Below are 19,990 nucleotides of genomic sequence, written 5' to 3'. Positions count from 1 at the left end.
TATATTGGCTTCCACTTGTGGTACTCTTGTTACGGTATATACTGAGAGTATCAAAGTTCTAACCTGAACATACTGGCTACCATTTGTAACTCTTATTATATACTGAGAGTATTTAAGTCCTAACCAGGATATATTGGCTCCCACTTATAATTCTTGTTATATACTGAGAGTATCAAAGTCCTAACCTGGATCTATTGGCTCCCACTTGTGGTACTCTGGTTATATACTGAGAGTATTTAACTCCTAACCAGGATATACTGGCTCCCTCTTGTGTACTCTTGTTATATACTGAGAGTATATAAGTCCTAACCTGCGTATATAGGCTCCCGCTTCTGGTACTCTTGTTATATACTGAGAGTATTTAAGTCCTAACCTGGATATATTGGCTCCCTCTTGTGGTACTCTTGTTATATACTGAGAGTATTTAAGTCCTAACCTGGATATATTGGCTCCCTCTTGTGGTACTCTTGTTATATACTGAGAGTATTTAAGTCCTAACCTGGATATATTGGCACCCCCTTGTGGTACTCTTGTTATATACTGAGAGTATTTAAGTCCTAACCTGGATCTATTGGCTCCCACTTGTGGTACTCTTGTTATATACTGAGAGTATTTAAGTCCTAACCTGGATATATTGGCTCCCGCTTGTGATACTCTTGTTATATACTGAGAGTATTTAAGTCCTAACCAGGGTATATTGGCTACAACTTGTGGTACTCTTGTTATATACTGAGAGTATTGAAGTCCTAACCTGGATATATTGGCTCCCACTTGTGATACTCTTGTTATATACTGAGGGTACTGAAGTCCTAACCTGGATATATTGGCTTCCACTTGTGATACTCTTGTTATATACTGAGAGTTTTTAAGTCCTAACCTGGATCTATTGGCTACAACTTGTGGTACTCTTGTTATATACTGAGAGTATTTAACTCCTAACCAGGATATACTGGCTCCCTCTTGTGTACTCTTGTTATATACTGAGAGTATTTAAGTCCTAACCTGGATATATTGGCTCCCACTTGTGATACTCTTGTTATATACTGAGAGTATTTAAGTCCTAACCTGGATATATTGGCTCCCGCTTGTGATACTCTTGTTATATACTGAGAGTATTTAAGTCCTAACCTGGATATATTGGCACCCCCTTGTGGTACTCTTGTTATATACTGAGAGTATTTAAGTCCTAACCTGGATCTATTGGCTCCCACTTGTGGTACTCTTGTTATATCCTGAGAGTATTTAAGTCCTAACCTGGATATATTTGCTCTCTCTTGTGTACTCTTGTTATATACTGAGAGTATTTAAGTCCTAACCTGCGTATATAGGCTCCCGCTTGTGGTACTCTTGTTATATACTGAGAGTATTTAAGTCCTAACCTGGATATATAGGCTCCCTCTTGTGGTACTCTTGTTATATACTGAGAGTATTTAAGTCCTAACCTGGATATATTGGCTCCCGCTTGTGATACTCTTGTTATATACTGAGAGTATTTAAGTCCTAACCTGGGTATATAGGCTCCCGCTTGTGGTACTCTTGTTATATACTGAGAGTATTTAAGTCCTAACCTGGATATATTGGCTCCCGCTTGTGATACTCTTGTTATATACTGAGAGTATTTAAGTCATAACCTGGATATATTGGCTCCCGCTTGTGGTACTCTTGTTATATACTGAGAGTATTTAAGTCCTAACCAGGATATATTGGTTCCCTCTTGTGGTACTCTTGTTATATACTGAGAGTATTAAAGTCCTAACCTGGGTATACTGGCTCCCGCTTGTGGTACTCTGGTTATATCCTGAGAGTATTTAAGTCTTAACCTGGGTATATTGGCTACAACTTGTGGTACTCTGGTTATATCCTGAGAGTATTTAAGTCTTAACCTGGGTATATTGGCTACAACTTGTGGTACTCTTGTTATATACTGAGGGTATTTAAGTCCTAACCTGGATATATTGGCTACAACTTGTGGTACTCTCGTTATATACTGAGAGTATTTAAGTCCTAACCTGGATATATTGGCTACAACTTGTGGTACTCTTGTTATATACTGAGAGTATTTAAGTCCTAACCTGGATATATTGGCTACAACTTGTGGTACTCTGGTTATATACTGAGAGTATTTAAGTCCTAACCTGGATATATTGGCAACAACTTGTGGTACTCTTGTTATATACTGAGAGTATCTAAGTCCTAACCTGGATCTATTGGCTCCCACTTGTGGTACTCTTGTTATCAGGGCTTCTAAAAACCGGCAATTTGCTGGTCTGGACTGATTTTGACCAAGCCAGACTGAATTCAGTTTCAAAAAGTTTTTAAAAAATCAGTCCGAAATTTACTCATTTTTTTTTATAATTCTGACCGAAACGACCAAAAATTGTAGAAATTGTAATACACAAACATTCTTGGGTCATTCACACATTCAAAAATACCCCCAATAAAAGTGTCCTAGTTACCATCAGACCAATGCAACTAGCTGCTTTTTCCGCAAAGCTGGACACTCGATATCTGTTAATTAGCAGACGCTTGCAATCGGTCCAACAACGTGTATTGGTAGGTCGCAGAAGACACAATTAAACAAATTATGTGCTTGCAGCTATCCTGATTGTGTTAAAATCAGTCCATATTTTCACATGGCAATATGCTATGTCGTTGTTGATCATTACATGATATACAGTATCCGTTTGTTGATAACCAAATTAAAATTTAAATTGTAATAAAGAAGCATTACTGGTTTAAAACGGTTTTATAGATAAATGCAGTTGTCAATGTTAATCCGCGAAAGCATTAAAATTCCGAATTAATTAACCTAGTCATATAGGATATCAACAGCGACACACTTAATTGACTACAGAGTCTGAAAGCTGAGTGCCCCGCTTACGTAATTTTAATTCACAGTAATGAAAAAATCATCAATTCAAACTTATAGCTCGAAGCCCCGATTATAAATCTGGATATATATTACTATTCAAGTCGAATGTTGACCTGCTGTAGAAGCATTAAGCAAATAAATTATAATACTGTTTCACTTTTTGTCGTCTGACCGCTTCCCGCCGGCAGCAGTTAATTACAATCGGTTGTTCTTGTGAGAAAGGCCCCAGAACTCGATGAATCTCATTTGAATCGAGCTTGTATCAATGACTATCTGAATCAGTTATGATGGCTCTTACAAATTGCAACATCGCGAAAAGATATTGACAGAATACATGTCGCGAAAATGTGCGACATTTCTATACAATTGGACCTTTGAAAAGGTCTTTTTTTAATGGGGGGGGGCTCTTTTTTTTTTTGGGGGGGGGGGGGGGGTGTCGCCTGGTCTGGACCGATTGAGGTTCCAAACTTTTAGAAGCCCTGCTTGTCATATATGTAAGCTGTGACCATTTGTGAGACGTTATCTCCACATCCATCAAGTGGTTGGGTTATGAAGCGGAAACAAACTGAGATTTACAGACTTTACAATCAGGCAATTACAAATATGTGAGGAGCATAGAAGAGACTAAACATTAAGCTAGAAACTTTATTTCCAAATTATTGATATCAAAAATGCTCAAAAACATTGCCAGCTGTACAGAATACAATAACAGTTAGATATTTCCATAAAGATCACAACCACAATAACTGATATAAAATACACATAATCAAATTTAATATAATTAAGAGCCATAAATATCAGGATTACCAAAAACATCTGACAAAACATGTACACGTATGCCACTAGTAATAAAAGCCTACCCAGTAACAATTCTTTTAGACAATAGCAACAACTAAGGGTTATAAATAGTGAAGACTTTTACTATGATTGACTTGCATATACCTGTATACACTAAACCAAGTTTAATTACCATTAGATGTTCTTGATTTGTAATAAACTGCCAATACATAAGAGAATGTGGCATCATTAAAGATAGTCTATGAAAGATTTGCATTTGAACCACGACTTGTATAAATGGGACATACAATAAATATGAGGTATGGAAACAATATGACATCTTAGTTTCTTGTGGAGGTCAGACAAACTATGATGCCACAAACCTATAATTGAAAATTTACCATAAACGGACACATTTCTGCTTCATGCAGTTCATTTGCATAATTTGTATACAGGATCATAACATGTAGGTGCATATCACTTAGTCAGAGGCCTGATCTTTTCCCATGAGTTTGGCCAAATGTTAATCGATAGGTCATTATTTATCAACACAAGAGGCCCAAAAGGGCCTATGCTCTACTGGCATGGCTTTTGTGGTCATATCAATCCAGAGCATGTATGTATGGGTAAAAGGCAACAGACATATAGTTTATGTTTTGTGTTTGGGTTACCTGAAAACGTAGCACGTTCAACATCTGATCCCAGAAAGTATTGTAAGCAGATTAGTTGCATGAACTACTTTAATATGTGCCAAGTAAAAGTCATCTGACAAAAAAAAAAAATGCTTTCAAAACTGTACTCATAGTAAAATTTTCTGTAGTTTTAAAAGTTAAAAAAAGTTGGTCAAAAGGTCAAAGTCAAGGGCATCCTAGGACAACATTGATCAATTTGAACAAACATTCACAATCAATTGTGCTGAGATGGATGCACGAACACACAAAAAGATTTTCAAACCTTTCCAAATTTATGTTTACCAAACCTGTGAACCCTGGGTGTGGCCAGTAATGACACCAGGTGCATAACTTAAACATTCAGAACCAATTTTGTTAAGATGAATGCGCAAACTACAGAACTTAAAGCTAAAAAATGGCCTTTGGGCTTTCAACAAGAACAAGGCAGAGTAATTCACAAAATCAACTGCAGAAGCAAAAAGCAAATTGTCTCTCAAAATCCTAGACTTGCAAATTGTCTCCCTTAACTCTAGACTTGAATTAACATATACATGTAAACTTGGCTAAAAATAGAATTCGCTCATGCAGACCTGGCTAAAAATAGAAAGCATTTCTTTAAAACTTTCATGGCCCATAATCTAGGCATTCATGGGCGGATCTTGCTGGTTTTCGAAAGGAACCAAGCTCTAATGGATATCTAGATACTGTACAAGTTTCATCGAGATATAATCAAAACTGAAGACTGTATCGTGTTCACAACCAATTGTTTACACAATAGCATTTTTTTATACTATCAAGGGCCATAATCTAGGCATGCATGGGCGGATCTGGCTGGTTTTCGAAAGGAACCGAGCTCTAATGGATATCTAGATACTGTACAAGTTTCATCGAGATACAATCAAAACTGAAGACTGTATCGTGTTCACAAGCAATTGTTTACAGACGCACGACCGCACGGATGCACGGATGCACATACTACGTACACATTACCATCGCATAAGCTCTTCTGGCCTTTGGCCAGTAGAGCTAATAAAAATCATAATTATCAATGTTAATCACTAGAATTTCATTGTAAATAAGTTCACTAATTGAATAAAAAAAATATCACTAAATATTCACCTAGAATAGTCCTTATCACATGTTTTTTCCTGATAAAAAAACCCCATTGCACTAGATATAACAACAAGTAAAAAAAAAGTATAAAAAATCTCTACCAGATCTTAACATGAGAACAGGCTAAAATTTCAAAACAAAGAGAAATATAACAAGAGCTGTCACAGAGACAGCGTGCTCGACTATTCTGCCACTTTTCATTGTAAGGATTGAAAAAGTTTTGGCGAAACATGCATGGATCACTGTTAGATTAGATTTCGATGCAATACATGATGTGCGGAGATATTAACATAAATGTGGTTACATGAAAAATTTTAACCAGAATTTTTAAGCGTTATAATAAAGGGCCATTATTTACAAAACACAGTTATCTAACTTGATAATTCAATTAGGTTGGGTGGTTGAATACCATTGTATAAAGTCTCAATGCAATACCTTAAGTAGTTGCTGAGATATTAACCTATGTGTGCTTGCACGCAAAACCTTAACCAGAATTTCTAAGTCAATAATAAAGGTCTATTATTGGCATTAAATGCAAAGTAGAGTTATCAAACTTGGTTAATTAAGTAGGTTGGATAGTTGAGTACCATTGTATTAAGTCTCAATGCAATACCTCAAGTAGTTGCTGAGATATTAACCTATGTGTACTTGCATGCAAAACCTTAACCAGAATATCTTAGTCAAATAATAAAGGCCTATTATTTGCATTAAATGCAAAGTAGAGTTATCTAACTTGGTTAATTGAGTAGGTTGGATGGTTGAGTACCATTGTATCAAGTCTCAATGCAATACCTCAAGTAGTTGCTGAGATATTAACCTATGTGTGCTTGCACGTAAAACCTTAACCAAGGGGTGACACCGACGCTTGGGTGAGTAGTATAGCTCTCCTTATTCTTCGAATAGTCGAGCTAAAAATTGATAATTTATCTATTTTATTTAACTATAACACTATAACCCAATGGAAAGCATATTATTAAGAATGTATAAACTTATACAGAGATCAATATTACAAACAGCCCCGTTCGTAATCAGTAATTTATTTTACATATAATAAATAATTGAGAAATACCTTTCAAATTATGAAAAAGAACATGTGTTCACCAGGCATTTAAATTCAACATTTATAGCCAATGGCAAATGAGATGAATAGCTTATTTGTATAACTTCGGCTAATCTCCAACGCAGGTTTAAGTTATTAGTGAATATAGGCTAATATAGTTCATTATTATAACAACTCATATAAACAGCATTATTGAAACTTTCAACACCTTAAAACAACAATGTTATTGCAAGGAAATAAAGTAACTACAAATATAAGTACAATGACATTCACATACAGGCATTCACACTGTTAAGCAGCAGAAGCTCAAACTACAACAAAATAGGGCTGATTCATCCGCTTACGGAATCTGACCCACAAAGAAGCTACTTCTCCAATAGCTCTATAACCTAATGTTTTATTTTTTTCCCTATATAATTTTGATATCATTTGAAATGTATTTGCTTTATAGTGATTAATTAAGATATGTAAAATTAATGACAGAAACACCATCATACATCAGGCCATTACATATTATATAATTGGTCTTTATTTTAACTTAAATCGGACTTAAAAAGACCTTTGTTTGCAATCTTTGAAGACTAAAAACAGTTTTGTCAATTTTGGTAATAGCCTTCTTTTTAATTTTCATCATAAAAAACACTTTAAAATAACACAAGATAATTGATATGGCCATATTTGTGAATCAGATTCCTCAAAAAAGCATAAAAATATTAACTATTCAGTAACATGAAAGTGTATTAAAAGCTGACGATTTAAATAGGTGCATAAAGATGCCATTATTTAGAAATATATTTCAGTTTAAAATCATGCAATTTATCACATAACCCTACAAAGTGTCGGTTGATCGCAGGTATTCATCACCATACAGAACAAACATCCATGGTTCAGTAAGCAAGATTGTTTATCATACAATCCATAAGTATTGCTCTCCTCAATTATCTTTCTTCACATATTTTTTGCACATACAATATCAATAACTGAAACTTTTCAATTGTTTATAATTATGTGGATGATATCGCTGGCTGCCTGCAAATTGGACAAACTGCATTTCTCTGAAATAAACATGGTCCAAAGGTCATCAATTGTCATACAGTTAAGTATTTTATCAAGAGAAAAATACAAGACAGCATTTATAGTCCTTTCTAAATGCAGTTGGTTTAAACCTATTTTGATAACAGAAATGTAATTAGATGCATTATTCTCCTTGGTAGCTTTCTCCCAAAATTAAATAGGATCTGTTTTGCACACAGCAAGGCTGAGAATTTTCAATTAATTAAGGTGAAGATAAATTTTTATCAATTCTAAGATAAGGGTACAAAAAAAAATGTCTTAATTAATCCTAATACTTGCCAAACTAAAAATCAAATTCAATGATTTTGTTTTAAACAGTTATACAAACTTGAAGGAAATGCCCATACCCTAAGCCACTCATCAATACAGTCCACATGGTACAGATGGCAGCATGGCAGAGTTTTCAGCCGTTCCCCAGCCTGGAATTCCTCCATACAGACGAGGCAGTCAGTCTTGCTGTCCCCATCTGAGTCAGACGTAGCAGACGGCTGGTACACATGCACCGGCAGATGCGAGATATCAGCTGACTCCATCCCAACCCTCCGGACTTCACCAAGGTTCTCTGCGAGCTCCCACAGGGCCTGGGGATTGGACATTGAAATGGTAAAGCTTACAATATGCTATTGAATAACCTCATTTTTTACACTAATGTTCCATGCGTGTGTCATGATGAACTGTTCTCGATAAACTAAATGAACAATGCATGAATCACATACCATCATGGGAATTCTTGAACATTTATATAAAACAATTACATTTTGTACAAGCCAAGGAGCCGTTATTTATTCATCTTATTCCAGTTTGAAAGATTAAAATGTCGAGCAAAACATCAGCGCCAAAGTTGTTTACTGACTACACAATAATCAGTCAGCAGATATAAGACCTGCATGTGTTTCTTGCTGGTGACTTGAGCTACCATGAACAGACTTGATAAATAACCTACCTCATAATCATTCATATCCACGTTGCCCGGGATCATCATGTCGGGTGCCCGCGTCATCAGCAGCGACGCCAACAGTTGGGGATCACGCTGTTATATCAAATAGAAATCATTTACGTTCATCATGTCGGATGCTTTGAGTCATATAAAATGGACTTGACATTTGTATATTCAGACAGTATGGCAAAGACTCAGCATACGGTAACTGCTATGACTTGTGTGCCAAATATTGATATTCTGCACGCAAGTAAGTTTATCAAAATCCAAAGTAAAAAGGTTCTAGAGAAACAAGTTCTTTGTATCATAAATGATGTTCCCATCCCATTACCTTTTTCTGACTAGTTAAATAATTGCCAACATAAAGTCATAAATAAACAGCATTGTAATTTTAAATTCCTTATTGAATGGCCACTGATGCTTTTTCCTCCATGTACCAGTAATGGCCGAGTTTAACCGTGCCACATCTTCAATCACATTACAAAATGGCGTATGTGCAAGAATTGCTACAAAGAACACATACTATTTTTTTAACGACTCTGAGAAAATTGCTTAGTTATTTAGAGATATATGTTAAGTTGAAAAGGTAACATTAATGCTTTCAATCAAATGTGAACAATGATCCCTTTCCTACTTACATTAATGCTGACAAGCCGGTCTCCCCCATTTTCGTCCTGCATGAAATCTGGGTCGAACTCGTTGTAACGTAAGTAATAATCTCCTCCTGGTATGTCGTAGCCTGCTACAGACATTGAACAAACATGAACACTTTCAGTTTTGAGATTTTAAAAGTAATAAACCCAATTCATATGCCTATTTCTCTTGCTATTTTTAGTCTTATTTAGACAAATTAACATGATATAATCAAAGTACACAAACATACCTGCAACAAAACATTCAATGTCATATTAATATTAACAATAAATGTCATAGAAACATGACAATGCCCCTGATTGGGCCTTGTCAGAGGGATTTTCACTAGTCTATATTATATGAATGTTAAATAAAACCGTGAAAGTTTGGATTAAAAAAAACAACAGAAAATTTTTACAATCAATACCAATGCCTTTAAATCGTGCTCTACAAATCTGTCAAGATTGGTTGAATTTCCATTGTTTGGTAAAACATAATTTCTCACATACAAAATACAATTTCTCACATACAAAATACTGCTTAAAATACTGTGAGCAAAATTGATCTTCAAATGCGACCTTGACCTTTAGATGAAAGCACAAATGACATGAGCCACACATCTTCTAATGGAACTTGAAAATTCAAAAAATCAAAATAGAGAAAGAAAGTACTGCAATGATCTATATTGTGCAACATGACCTCGTTGTGGGACCTTGACCTTTGAGATAAGACTCATAAGAGCACACATTTAACACATGACACACCTTCCAATTATGCTCTACAATTCTGGGAAATTGGATTGAATTCCCATTTCTAACAACAAGAGACTGAGATACAAAGTACAACAAACCACCAAGTTGGTCATTGACCTTTAAGATGAAAGCATTAATCTAACAAACTTATTGCATGAATTAAGCTATGATATCCATATTGTACAAGAATGACATCTTAAATCTGCACTCTCCAAGATTGACAGTTTTTGCTTTTGCTTCATTTTTTGTCTAAGAACCAGCAAACTTTTGCATACATGCCTTTTATCCAGTCAAATAAGATATCACAAAAGAATAGATCTCAATTGTCTGGAAAACTGCCAAAAACAAATACTTTTACTTAAAGCGTTTTTCGCCATAAAACATACATTTTCGAACAGAAATATGAAAAACTGTGATCTGATCTTTTATCCTTGGTATTATTTCACTGTTTTCCAAGACAAAACAATAACAAGAGCTGTTACAGAGACAGCGTGCTCGACTATTCCGCCGCTTTTCAATGTAAGGATTGAAAAAGTTTTGGCGAAACATGCATGAATCACTGTTAGATTAGATTTCAATGCAATACATGATGTGCTGAGATATTAACATAAATGTGGTTACATGCAAAATTTTAAACAGAATTTTTAAGTCTAATAATAAAGGGCCATTATTTGCAAAATACAGTTATCTAACTTGATTATTTAATTACGTTGGGTGGTTGAATACCATTGTATAAAGTCTCAACGCAATACATCAAGTAGTTGCTGAGATATTATCCTATGTGTGCTAACATGCAAGACCTTAACCAGAATTTCTAAGACTCATAATAAAGGGGCAAAAATTATATAATATAAAAGATAGAGTTATCTTACTTGATTAAAGAAGAAGGTTAAATGGTTGGGAGCCTGTGTGTAAAGTTTCAATGCAATACATGATGTAACGGTATTTGCTGAGATATTGACTTAAAAGTGGTTACATACAAAACCTTTCTATGTCATGTGTGCTTACACGCAAAATCTTAACCAGAATTTCAAAGCAAATAATAAAGGCCTATTATATGCATTAAATGCAAACTAGAGATATCTTACTTGGTTAATTAAGTAGGTTGGATGGGTGAGTACCATTGTATCAAGTCTCAATGCAATACCTCAAGTAGTTGCTGAGATATTAACCTATGTGTGCTTGCATGCAAAACCTTAACCAGAATTTCTAAGTCGAATAATAAAGGGCAATTATTTGCAATAAATGCCAACTAAAGTTATCTAACTTGGTTAATTAAGAAGGTTGGATGGTTGAGTACCATTGTATCAAGTCTCAATGCAATACCTCAAGTAGTTGCTGAGATATTAACCTATGTGTGCTTGCACGCAAAACCTTAACCAGAATTTCTAAGTCGAATAATAAAGGCCTATTATTTGCATTAAATGCAAACTAGAGTTTTCTTACTTGGATAATTAAGTAGGTTGGATGGTTGAGTACCATTGTATCAAGTCTCAATGCAATACCTCTAGTAGTTGCTGAGATATTAACCTATGTGTGCTTGCACGCAAAACCTTAACCAGAATTTCTAAGTCGAATAATAAAGGCCTATTATTTGCATTAAATGCAAACTAGAGTTTTCTTACTTGGATAATTAAGTAGGTTGGATGATTGAATACCATTGTATAAAGTCTCAATGCAATACCTCTAGTAGTTGCTGAGATATTAACCTATGTGTGATTGCATGCAAAACCTTAACCAAGGTGTGACGCCGATGCTTGGGTGAGTAGTATAGCTCTCCATATTCTTCGAATAGTCGAGCTAAAAACTTATCAAACCTGTCAATATGTGAGAGTGCAGCTTTAAACTAAAACCCTAAACAAAGCTTCCAATGGTGCTGTACAACTCTGTGAAGATTAAATGAAATACCATCAATAAGAATACTGTTACTGCCGAGACAAAGATACAGAGATGTAGGGATTAACAATAATCAACCATTCAGGTCATAATAATATTCTCCTACCATCCCGTTCAGCGATGTTGTGAACAGGGTCCAGCCTGTCATAAACATCATCATCCTCATTCAGTCTGAATCGATTTCTCAGGTTGTGGAGAGGACGGTCCCGACTATAGCGAAGATTGTCAGCAACATTGTTGTTAAGCTGGCTACGGAATCCTCTCTTAAATTAAGGTTTAGTTCAGGTTTACTTACTTTACTAAGACACAAGAATGATAGTAAAATATTATAGTAACCTGCAGTTCAAATTGAGGGTATTACTTGAAACATTTAATAGAAGTATGTAATTAAATGTAAAACATTTATACAATTTAATTTCTTGCTTTAAGTGCAAACAATTTCAGACAACTGCTAATGACAATCTTTAAAGAAATACATGCATTAAGCAAAGAAGCCATTGCAGTTAGAATCCAGACCTTAAAAAATACATCCCTTTAAACATAATGATAACTTTAAATCAGAGTCAGAACTTACTGGGCCAACCTGTAGGGGCCTGGTGTTATGTCTGAGCAGGGAACGCAGGGATCGATGGCTATCATAGGGGGATTGACCCCTAGCAGCAAACCTGCTGTCTTGGTTATGAGACATTAATGGGGATTCATCCTGTTCCTGAAACATTTTAAACCAAAACATTTGTATCTAAATTATAAATCATCTTAAAAAAAATACAAAGACTTGAAAGAAACAAGACATACGCTCAGTGACTACTACGGCAACTCTTTTTAGACTTAACGGGTTTTGACTGTAACAGGTTTTCTGAAAATGTTGCTATGGTCACCATTGGTAGGTGTCAAGCGAGGCATGTTTCAATATTCACCAGGTGCATTTGCCCTACATGACACCTCCTGAGCCTTACTCTAGGACAGGCATGACTCATTCAACATTCACTTCCACCATTGTTAATTGACAGGTTGCAAACATTTTCTCAATCCAATTAGGCTGAAAAAAGTGTCACAGTAAAGATTCAATAACTTCTCCTGGAATAATTTGAACCATGGACCGGACCAGTTGTGTACATGGTCACAGAGGTATCCTTACCTTGAGGAACCTGCTTTTAGTTAAACCAGTCTTCAAATAACCCATTTTTTTCTTCAAAACCAGATGAGCCTAACATGTTCATTGGCGAGTCTGATTTTTACCTGTAGGAACCTGGCTAATTCTGCATCTGATTCCTCCTGCATTCGTCTGGCAAAGCGTGTGTCATTTTCCTGGGTCAGGGACACCACTGTCGGTGCATGCACCTCTGTCACTGCTGGCTCAGATAGCACTGGAAACCACAGGCAATCAATTCATTCAAATTGTCAACTTAATTTTCAGAATGTTATCAATACTAAATGCATAGAATTATTATGATCACATTGAATGAACTAGAATATTGATTCTTACTTATATCACCCATAAAGTAATATGCTGTCACTTACATTACAACAGTACAAGTATAGTTACACTTTATAGCATTCATGTAAGATATAACGCTATTAACAGACAAGTGTTAATTATTTAAATACTTTCAAATCAAATCTGCCTACCCAATTCTTCTACACTATGAGGTATATGGATTGGTTCCACTGGAACATTTGAATCTGAGGGAGTATCAGTGGTCTGTAACCTTGATACTGGTATAGTGATCTCCGGCCTTTCAGATGTGAATGATTTGCCATTGTTATCTCGTCGCGTCTGAGCAAGATGGCTACATGGTATGTACAAACTTGCAGACTGATGTGGCGATAATGAGTCACCCTCTCGATGATTGGGATCATAAACTGGAGCAATGTCAGTTCTATTTATAGAATCGAAGTGTGGGAATGCCCCTTGTGGTAAGAAATCATCTGTCCTAAATCCTGCACTTTCCTCAAAGTTTTGATCTATTTCACCGTAAAACTGAGATTCACTGTTCAGCTGTTCCTGATCTTCCTGTTGCCGCTGATGTAGTAAGGCCTCAGCTTCTGCGTCAAACATATCTTGAAGCCGTTTGGCCATGATGAAATCTTGGTTCATAGAACCATGTCCTGCCTCTGTAGGAGACATTTCACTGCCATTGCCAAACAACATTGATGTGGGCAAGTTAGATGGAAGGTCCGTATTGACCATGTAAGGCCTTGCAATCGGGGTGGTTTGGATGGAAGAAGCTGGTGCCATGGACATTGAAATAGTTGTTATTAAGTCTATTGGAGAGTTTCCTGTTGAACTTCTCAATGAGTCACTGTTAAGTGATGTGCCCTGAAGATTCAGAGAGCTGTCTGAAAGACTACGGGATGATTTGTGTTCATATGGAACAACAATCGACTGTAAATCTGCACCCGATGATGGACTAGCTACAATTCTGGTTGGATGACTTAATTTTAAGAGTGTTGTATTTTCATTAAGCCCGGAGGCACTATCAGTTTCTAGGTCATTCTGAATCATGGCACTTTCCTTTCTTGCTTTGCTATCACTTTTTTTGACATTCCCTGAATTCTTTGCCCAGATGTTTTTGTACTGTGTCAGGTTTGGGGTATCACACACTTTCAGTGATGTTTCATCTTCATCTAAATGCACATCAGCAGAAGCTGCATATGGGATCTTACCACCATTATGCCGGATGTGTATGGGATCTCCCTTGCTCCTCTGCTGGCCAGTACTGTTTTTGTCAACATTGTTGTTTTTCACATAAATGTGATGACTGATTGACCTTGGATCACAATACGGGTCAAGTCCTGAAGGCATTGGGATGCTCACCCCCAAACTGTCGTCTGAGTTATTTGGAGGGGTTGCCATTAGATGGGTCTGTGCATAGTTGTTACGATTCAAATTGTCTTTTTTCTGCTTTGAGCTGTTTTCAACTTTCCTCTGAGGTTCTGCACCAGCACCATTCAAAACATCATTATCATATTTCTTCACCTGTAGTTGAGGTTTCCAACCACTATTGTTGCTTGTTTGTATCGGATTTAATGCATCAGTTTCGCGCATTCTTCCAGCACGGTTATTTGGAACCCCAATTCCATTTTTAGTTTTGTTTTCCTTGTTTTTGAACTCCTTATGTCTAACAACAGGTTCACAAAAACCAACATTGAGGCCAATATTAGTTTGCGGTAACCTTGCTGCCTGGCCATTATTAGTAGACTGTAACTGTGAGGTCTGAGGAATAGCCCCTCCCTCCCTACTCACAGGAACATGAATCGGGGCTGCACTGACTAGGAGCTGACTCTCACCTGACCTCTCATCACCATTTGTCATCTGTCTTGAAGCAACCTAAAAAATAAAAGTTGCTTACTTCCTGTTTAAATCATAATACATACATGTGCATCAATTCACTTGCTAAATGGTAAACAGTAAATTAGCAACTGGCCCCAATTTCTCAGAAGTCCTGAAGTGTAACAATTTATAAGTAGCTTATAGCTTATTTTAGTAAGCCAAATTTCTTACTTAATCTTCATTTTATTATTCAGTGTGTGTATACCTCATGTTCAATTTTGTCATAAATTCTACGTCGTATAGCAATATTTTGCTTCAAATGCAGACTTTAAACAAAGATAACTTCACTATTTCTTCACCATTTGAAATGAAAAAAGGGCAGTCTATGCCGCTTACAGCGCCCGGCCTTCTGTCTTTAACCAGAGTTTGATTAAGAGTTACATTCCTTAAAACACCTCAACAAACCTTTTCACAATTTGCTCGTCTGACTGAGCACTGTCAAATCATTATTTTGGATACAGGTTTGTTGAAGTGTTTGATGAAACTAATCACCTTAATTTATCAAATTTCAGTAATAAAACAAAGGCGTGGCTCTTTAAGCGGCATAGACTGCCCTTTGTTTTATTTTAAAAAGTGTAGTGAAAGAAAAGTTACTTGATTTAAGTCTTCATTTTAAGCAAAATGTTGCCTTCTGTTGTAGCATGTATGACGTAATTTACCATGTGGTTTACACACACTATTATAAATGTAAACAGTTTAAACTGGTTATTGTCAAGATATTTCCAAAAACTCTTATAGATATTGCAAAAATCATAACAAAGAAAGTGAGCTTAATCCTGTGAAAAGGACTTATAAGTGTCTGTTTTGAGGAATTGGAGCCTTGATTTACAAATTAGACAGTCACTTCTTTCAAATCTTCAGTTGTTGGTTGTAAAAGTAATGGTAAATTAAATGGTTTAAAATAAAATTTCGAAAAGTGAAATGAAAAAAAATCATTGGTGTTTTTCAACAAGGGTTAGGATCTTAGTCATATACTTAATTTACAGAAAAAGGTCAGGTCATTAGCCATAGACTGATTACAGAAAAGGGTCAGGACCTTAGCCATAGACTAATTACAGAAAAGGGTCAGGATTTTAGCCATAGAATAATTACAGAAAAGGGTCAGGACTTTAGCCATAGACTAATTACAGAAAAGGGTCAGGACCTTAGCCATAGACTAATTACAGAAAAGGGTCAGGATTTTAGCCATAGACTAATTACAGAAAAGGGTCAGGATTTTAGCCATAGACTAATTACAGAAAAGGGTCAGGACTTTAGCCATAGACTAATTACAGAAAAGGGTCAGGACCTTAGCCATAGACTAATTACAGAAAAGGGTCAGGATTTTAGCCATAGATAGTAGCTTATTACAAAACTATTTACAGTATTTATTACTTGTTATAATTTTCCTAACCTTAAACTCTCACTTTTAACACTTTTCATATCTAAATAAATTTATTGATCTAACAACTCTTTGACATGATTTTCATTTGTTTATAATACAATCCCAACATGTACAAACCAAATTTCCGTTAGCTCTGTTTCTACCCATGCTTTCAGTTTCTGGTATGGTTAAGGGAAAGCGCAGCACAGACGACACTGGCTGCCTCGATGGTGACCTGGCTGTTTTTCCTGCTTCAATAATATTAAAACTTAACATAAAAGTATAAAACAAAATAACAACTAGGCCAAAATTAATAAATAATTTGTTTGGCATTACCCAGACAATCCCAAAATACCCAAGACCCACGTTGTTAAGCCTTATTGATTGATTTTTCTTGGTTTTACATTAGGCCAAAAAAAAAAAAATACCTGTGTTTCCGGTAACATGGCGAAAAAAAATAGGGTCGGTCGATCAGGATTATTATTTTTTTACCGTTTCGATTTCATGAAAAATTCTATTGCATCAAGTCCGTATTTTCCCGCTAATTTTGCCCATGAAATTTGGTGTTTTTACTCCTTTATAAGACGCCATCGGTTTTTAGAACAAATCCAGCACTTCCAGTAAGTTCTAAGTTCTATTTTGGACATGGATAAATAACACCGCGAACTATATCCTAAATATTTTCATTATAAAGACACCAAAATGTGTCTCCTGTGATCAACCAAGTGTTTGGACCATAAACATGCGTTTGCCAATTTGAAGATATCGGACAGGGATCGCCGAACTCCGCCATTTTGTTTCCCTGTTGACAAAGCGTCTCGGTTATATATATAATCAGGAATGAAAGAATATTCTCCAGGAACAGAGACAGACAAACAACGAAAATAACGACGATATATTTAATTTTTGATTTTTTTACATTTATGCCTAAAAAAAGATTAGGGTCAGCGAGGAAAAAATAGGGTCGTTCAGGTAACCGGAAACACAAGTATTTTTTTTTTGGTCTTACAGAGGGGTTAGAAAGTAAACAATAAATAAAAAAATAAACTTGACCTGGGTTTTTACCTGCTGTTGATGGCTTGGCTACAGCGGCTGTTGTTGCTACTGCTGATGATGATGGAGATGTTACAGGCAAATATTGCTGATTCCAAGAAGCTGGGCCAGAACAAAACAAGGCATCATCATCTGGTATGTCTATGCTGTTCAAATTTAGTGTATTCAACATCTGGATATAATGCTTCCTTCAACTGTTGACACGATAGTTTTAGTTGGATACTGTGATTACAGTCCTAGTGAATTCTTTAACCTGAATAAAGAAATCATTTGATGTAAATGCAGATGTTTTGGTGCAATGAAGATAAATGTTAATGTCAATTTCGCAAATACCATTTATATTCCTTTTCGCACGAACCTGTTTAAAAGTTAGGGATTAGAGGAATCCCATATAACACTTCTATTATTTTGGACTAGGATCAGATCCAGGAAGGATAACATGTTTTACTTTAAATCACCATTTTCACTGATAAATCAATCACTAATTTAAAGAAATAACCAAAATTTGATAGTATTTCAAATGGCACTAGATCTAGTGTGCATTGTGGTATAAATAACATTTCTATATATCATCAGAAAAAATAACACTTTATATGCTTTTTAATTCCGATCAATTTCTTAAATATTTCTATTGATTTAGAAAAACGTTGACCTAGGGTATTTGAACATAATTATGTAATAAAATATCTTTAAACCAAAACTAGCGCTTTTCTGGAACCTGTGGGCTGTGGAAGAAAAAATCAAAACATTACAAATCGACAAACTTCCTGAATCGGAAGAAAAGTTTATTTCTGACAGCATTTGTTGATGATGTGATACGTATTTCGTTCTATAACAAGTCATAGATTTAAACAGCCATATTTATTTCATTCAAACAACGTAAACGCACCTGAATCGATGATGTCATTGTCTTTGTTTATTTGGCAATTTTCCTTTCGAAACAGGAAGTAAACATAACGACCGGAAGTTTTTTCTTCAGGGGAGATCATTTAGAAAGTCCATAAATGAATCTCATAAAACTATTGTTTATGTAAGGAACGTTTACTGTATATCTTTCTTTAGACACATTCAATCCCTTTGAATTTATATCATGTTACATATTTAAACAAATTATAATACCTTGATATAAATATAAGTCTCACATATCTCTGAATCATACAAAGTATTTTTATATTCTGCAGCATAATGGTACAGTACCATTTAATTAGTAGTCTTGTGAGACTTATCATAGTCTTTCGACTCGTTTATCGTGCCTTGCACGGTCCTAACCCTATGTCTACATTTTTCTTTCCATTGCATTTTCTGTTGTTTTCCAAGGTCAGCTTTCAGCAGGAAAGGAAAGAACATGAAACACCAAAAAAGCTGGCTCACGAGTTGAGAGCTATCTCTCCACAGTTCTTCATCAGTGGTCGGAATTTTGGTCACTGACCTACTCTCCTCTGTCAAGCTTCGTGCTCGTCATGATTGTGTGTTATACCAAAATTTTACATGGCTTACTGGGAAGAGAGTGGTATATGAACATCACTTGGTAAAATCACCAGCTGCTCAAAGTTCGGTCAGTCTGGTTTATTAAGTGATAACATTAATTTTCCTTTACACGTAATTTGTTAGGGGTTTTTTAAAGATGAAAGTGAAACCGAAAGTAGGTATTCGTAAGACATATTAAAGATCTTAGCGAAGCGAGTGTCAGAACTTTACTGTACTGTATATGGAACGCCAATCAACTTAAACTTAAAATTTTGAACAGCATTTGAAACCATTCAAGACATCTTCAATTCAGTTAAAGACTGCTCAATCGAATAAATGATGGCATTAATTATGCTGGAAACCTCTCGAAAATGGTTCAATAGCCTCGACAATTCAACTGAAGATATCTCCAAATCAACTTGAACTGTCAAAGACCTCGACTAAAGTTGATATGTACAATGTAGAGCTCCCACTTATTAAATTGGAGATATACTCAAATCTTTATCATCTTATGCACCAGTCAATTGTAACCACGCCCCCACAGGTCCGGGGGATAGCCGGGGAAATGGGCCGTGTTTTTACCTTTCAGGTGGCCCCACAGTGCCAGGTAGATAGATAGATTTAGATTTATTTCAGTAAGGAATGCACATACATGGACATTTAAAATAAACAACATATGTATATAGTAAATAACATTAAACATACATGATATTATCGATAGCCATGACAGGCACACCGAACCAAGGATGACACAAAAAAGAGAAAACTCTTATTTCCATTGTGGTCCTTTGTTTTGGTGGCATGGCATAGGGAGGCATTACATATTTAAGTAATAATATAGCTGTAATCGAAATTGCACAAATATCTTGAAAGTTAGTCTTTATGCATTAAAATAAATATTGCCGTAGTTGTATCACAGTCACTTTACAAAATTTAGTAACATAAAGTTATAGTTGAGAAAGTTATATATATAACTATCACATTAAAG

At 35.6% G+C, this 19,990-nt stretch overlaps 1 protein-coding gene across 5 annotated transcripts; it reads right to left on the bottom strand.

Annotated features, from left to right (window-relative positions):
• Positions 1 to 3,503: 3,503 nt before the first annotated feature.
• LOC128223960 (uncharacterized) lies at positions 3,504 to 18,488 on the bottom strand. Of its 5 annotated transcripts, none has more exons than XM_052933487.1 (11): positions 18,425 to 18,488; positions 17,536 to 17,788; positions 16,621 to 16,730; positions 13,415 to 15,116; positions 13,025 to 13,152; positions 12,360 to 12,494; positions 11,892 to 12,048; positions 9,143 to 9,246; positions 8,511 to 8,597; positions 7,915 to 8,148; positions 3,504 to 7,548 (listed from the first exon to the last, which is right to left on the bottom strand). In XM_052933487.1, the coding sequence occupies exons 2-11, from the start codon at positions 17,705 to 17,707 to the stop codon at positions 7,498 to 7,500; spliced, it is 2,880 nt and encodes a 959-aa protein (XP_052789447.1). In that variant the 5' UTR covers positions 17,708 to 17,788; positions 18,425 to 18,488; the 3' UTR covers positions 3,504 to 7,497. The 5 variants fall into 5 exon arrangements, with proteins under 5 accessions (XP_052789447.1, XP_052789448.1, XP_052789446.1 ...); XM_052933488.1 differs by lacking the exon at positions 18,425 to 18,488 and adding an exon at positions 18,288 to 18,385 and having other exon boundaries at positions 9,143 to 9,243; XM_052933486.1 differs by lacking the exon at positions 18,425 to 18,488 and adding an exon at positions 18,288 to 18,384.
• Between the last annotated feature and the right edge of the window lie 1,502 nt (positions 18,489 to 19,990).

Source organism: Mya arenaria, chromosome 17, assembly GCF_026914265.1.
Source record: "Mya arenaria isolate MELC-2E11 chromosome 17, ASM2691426v1".
In the NCBI taxonomy this organism is placed as follows: domain Eukaryota; kingdom Metazoa; phylum Mollusca; class Bivalvia; order Myida; family Myidae; genus Mya; species Mya arenaria.
The sequence above is the reverse complement of the archived record's forward strand: the minus strand, read 5'-3'. Positions and strand labels throughout refer to the sequence as shown.

Bases quoted from the DNA above. Each gene is read 5' to 3' on its own strand.
- LOC128223960 (XM_052933487.1), bottom strand. From the start codon at position 17,707: ATGTTGAATACACTAAATTTGAACAGCATAGACATACCAGATGATGAT. The intron at 16,731-17,535 runs GTCAAGTTTATT...TTATTGAAGCAG, and splicing joins AACAGCAGGTAAAAACCCAG to GAAAAACAGCCAGGTCACCA. The intron at 8,598-9,142 runs GTAAGTAGGAAA...TTGATATAACAG, and splicing joins ACCGGCTTGTCAGCATTAAT to CGTGATCCCCAACTGTTGGC.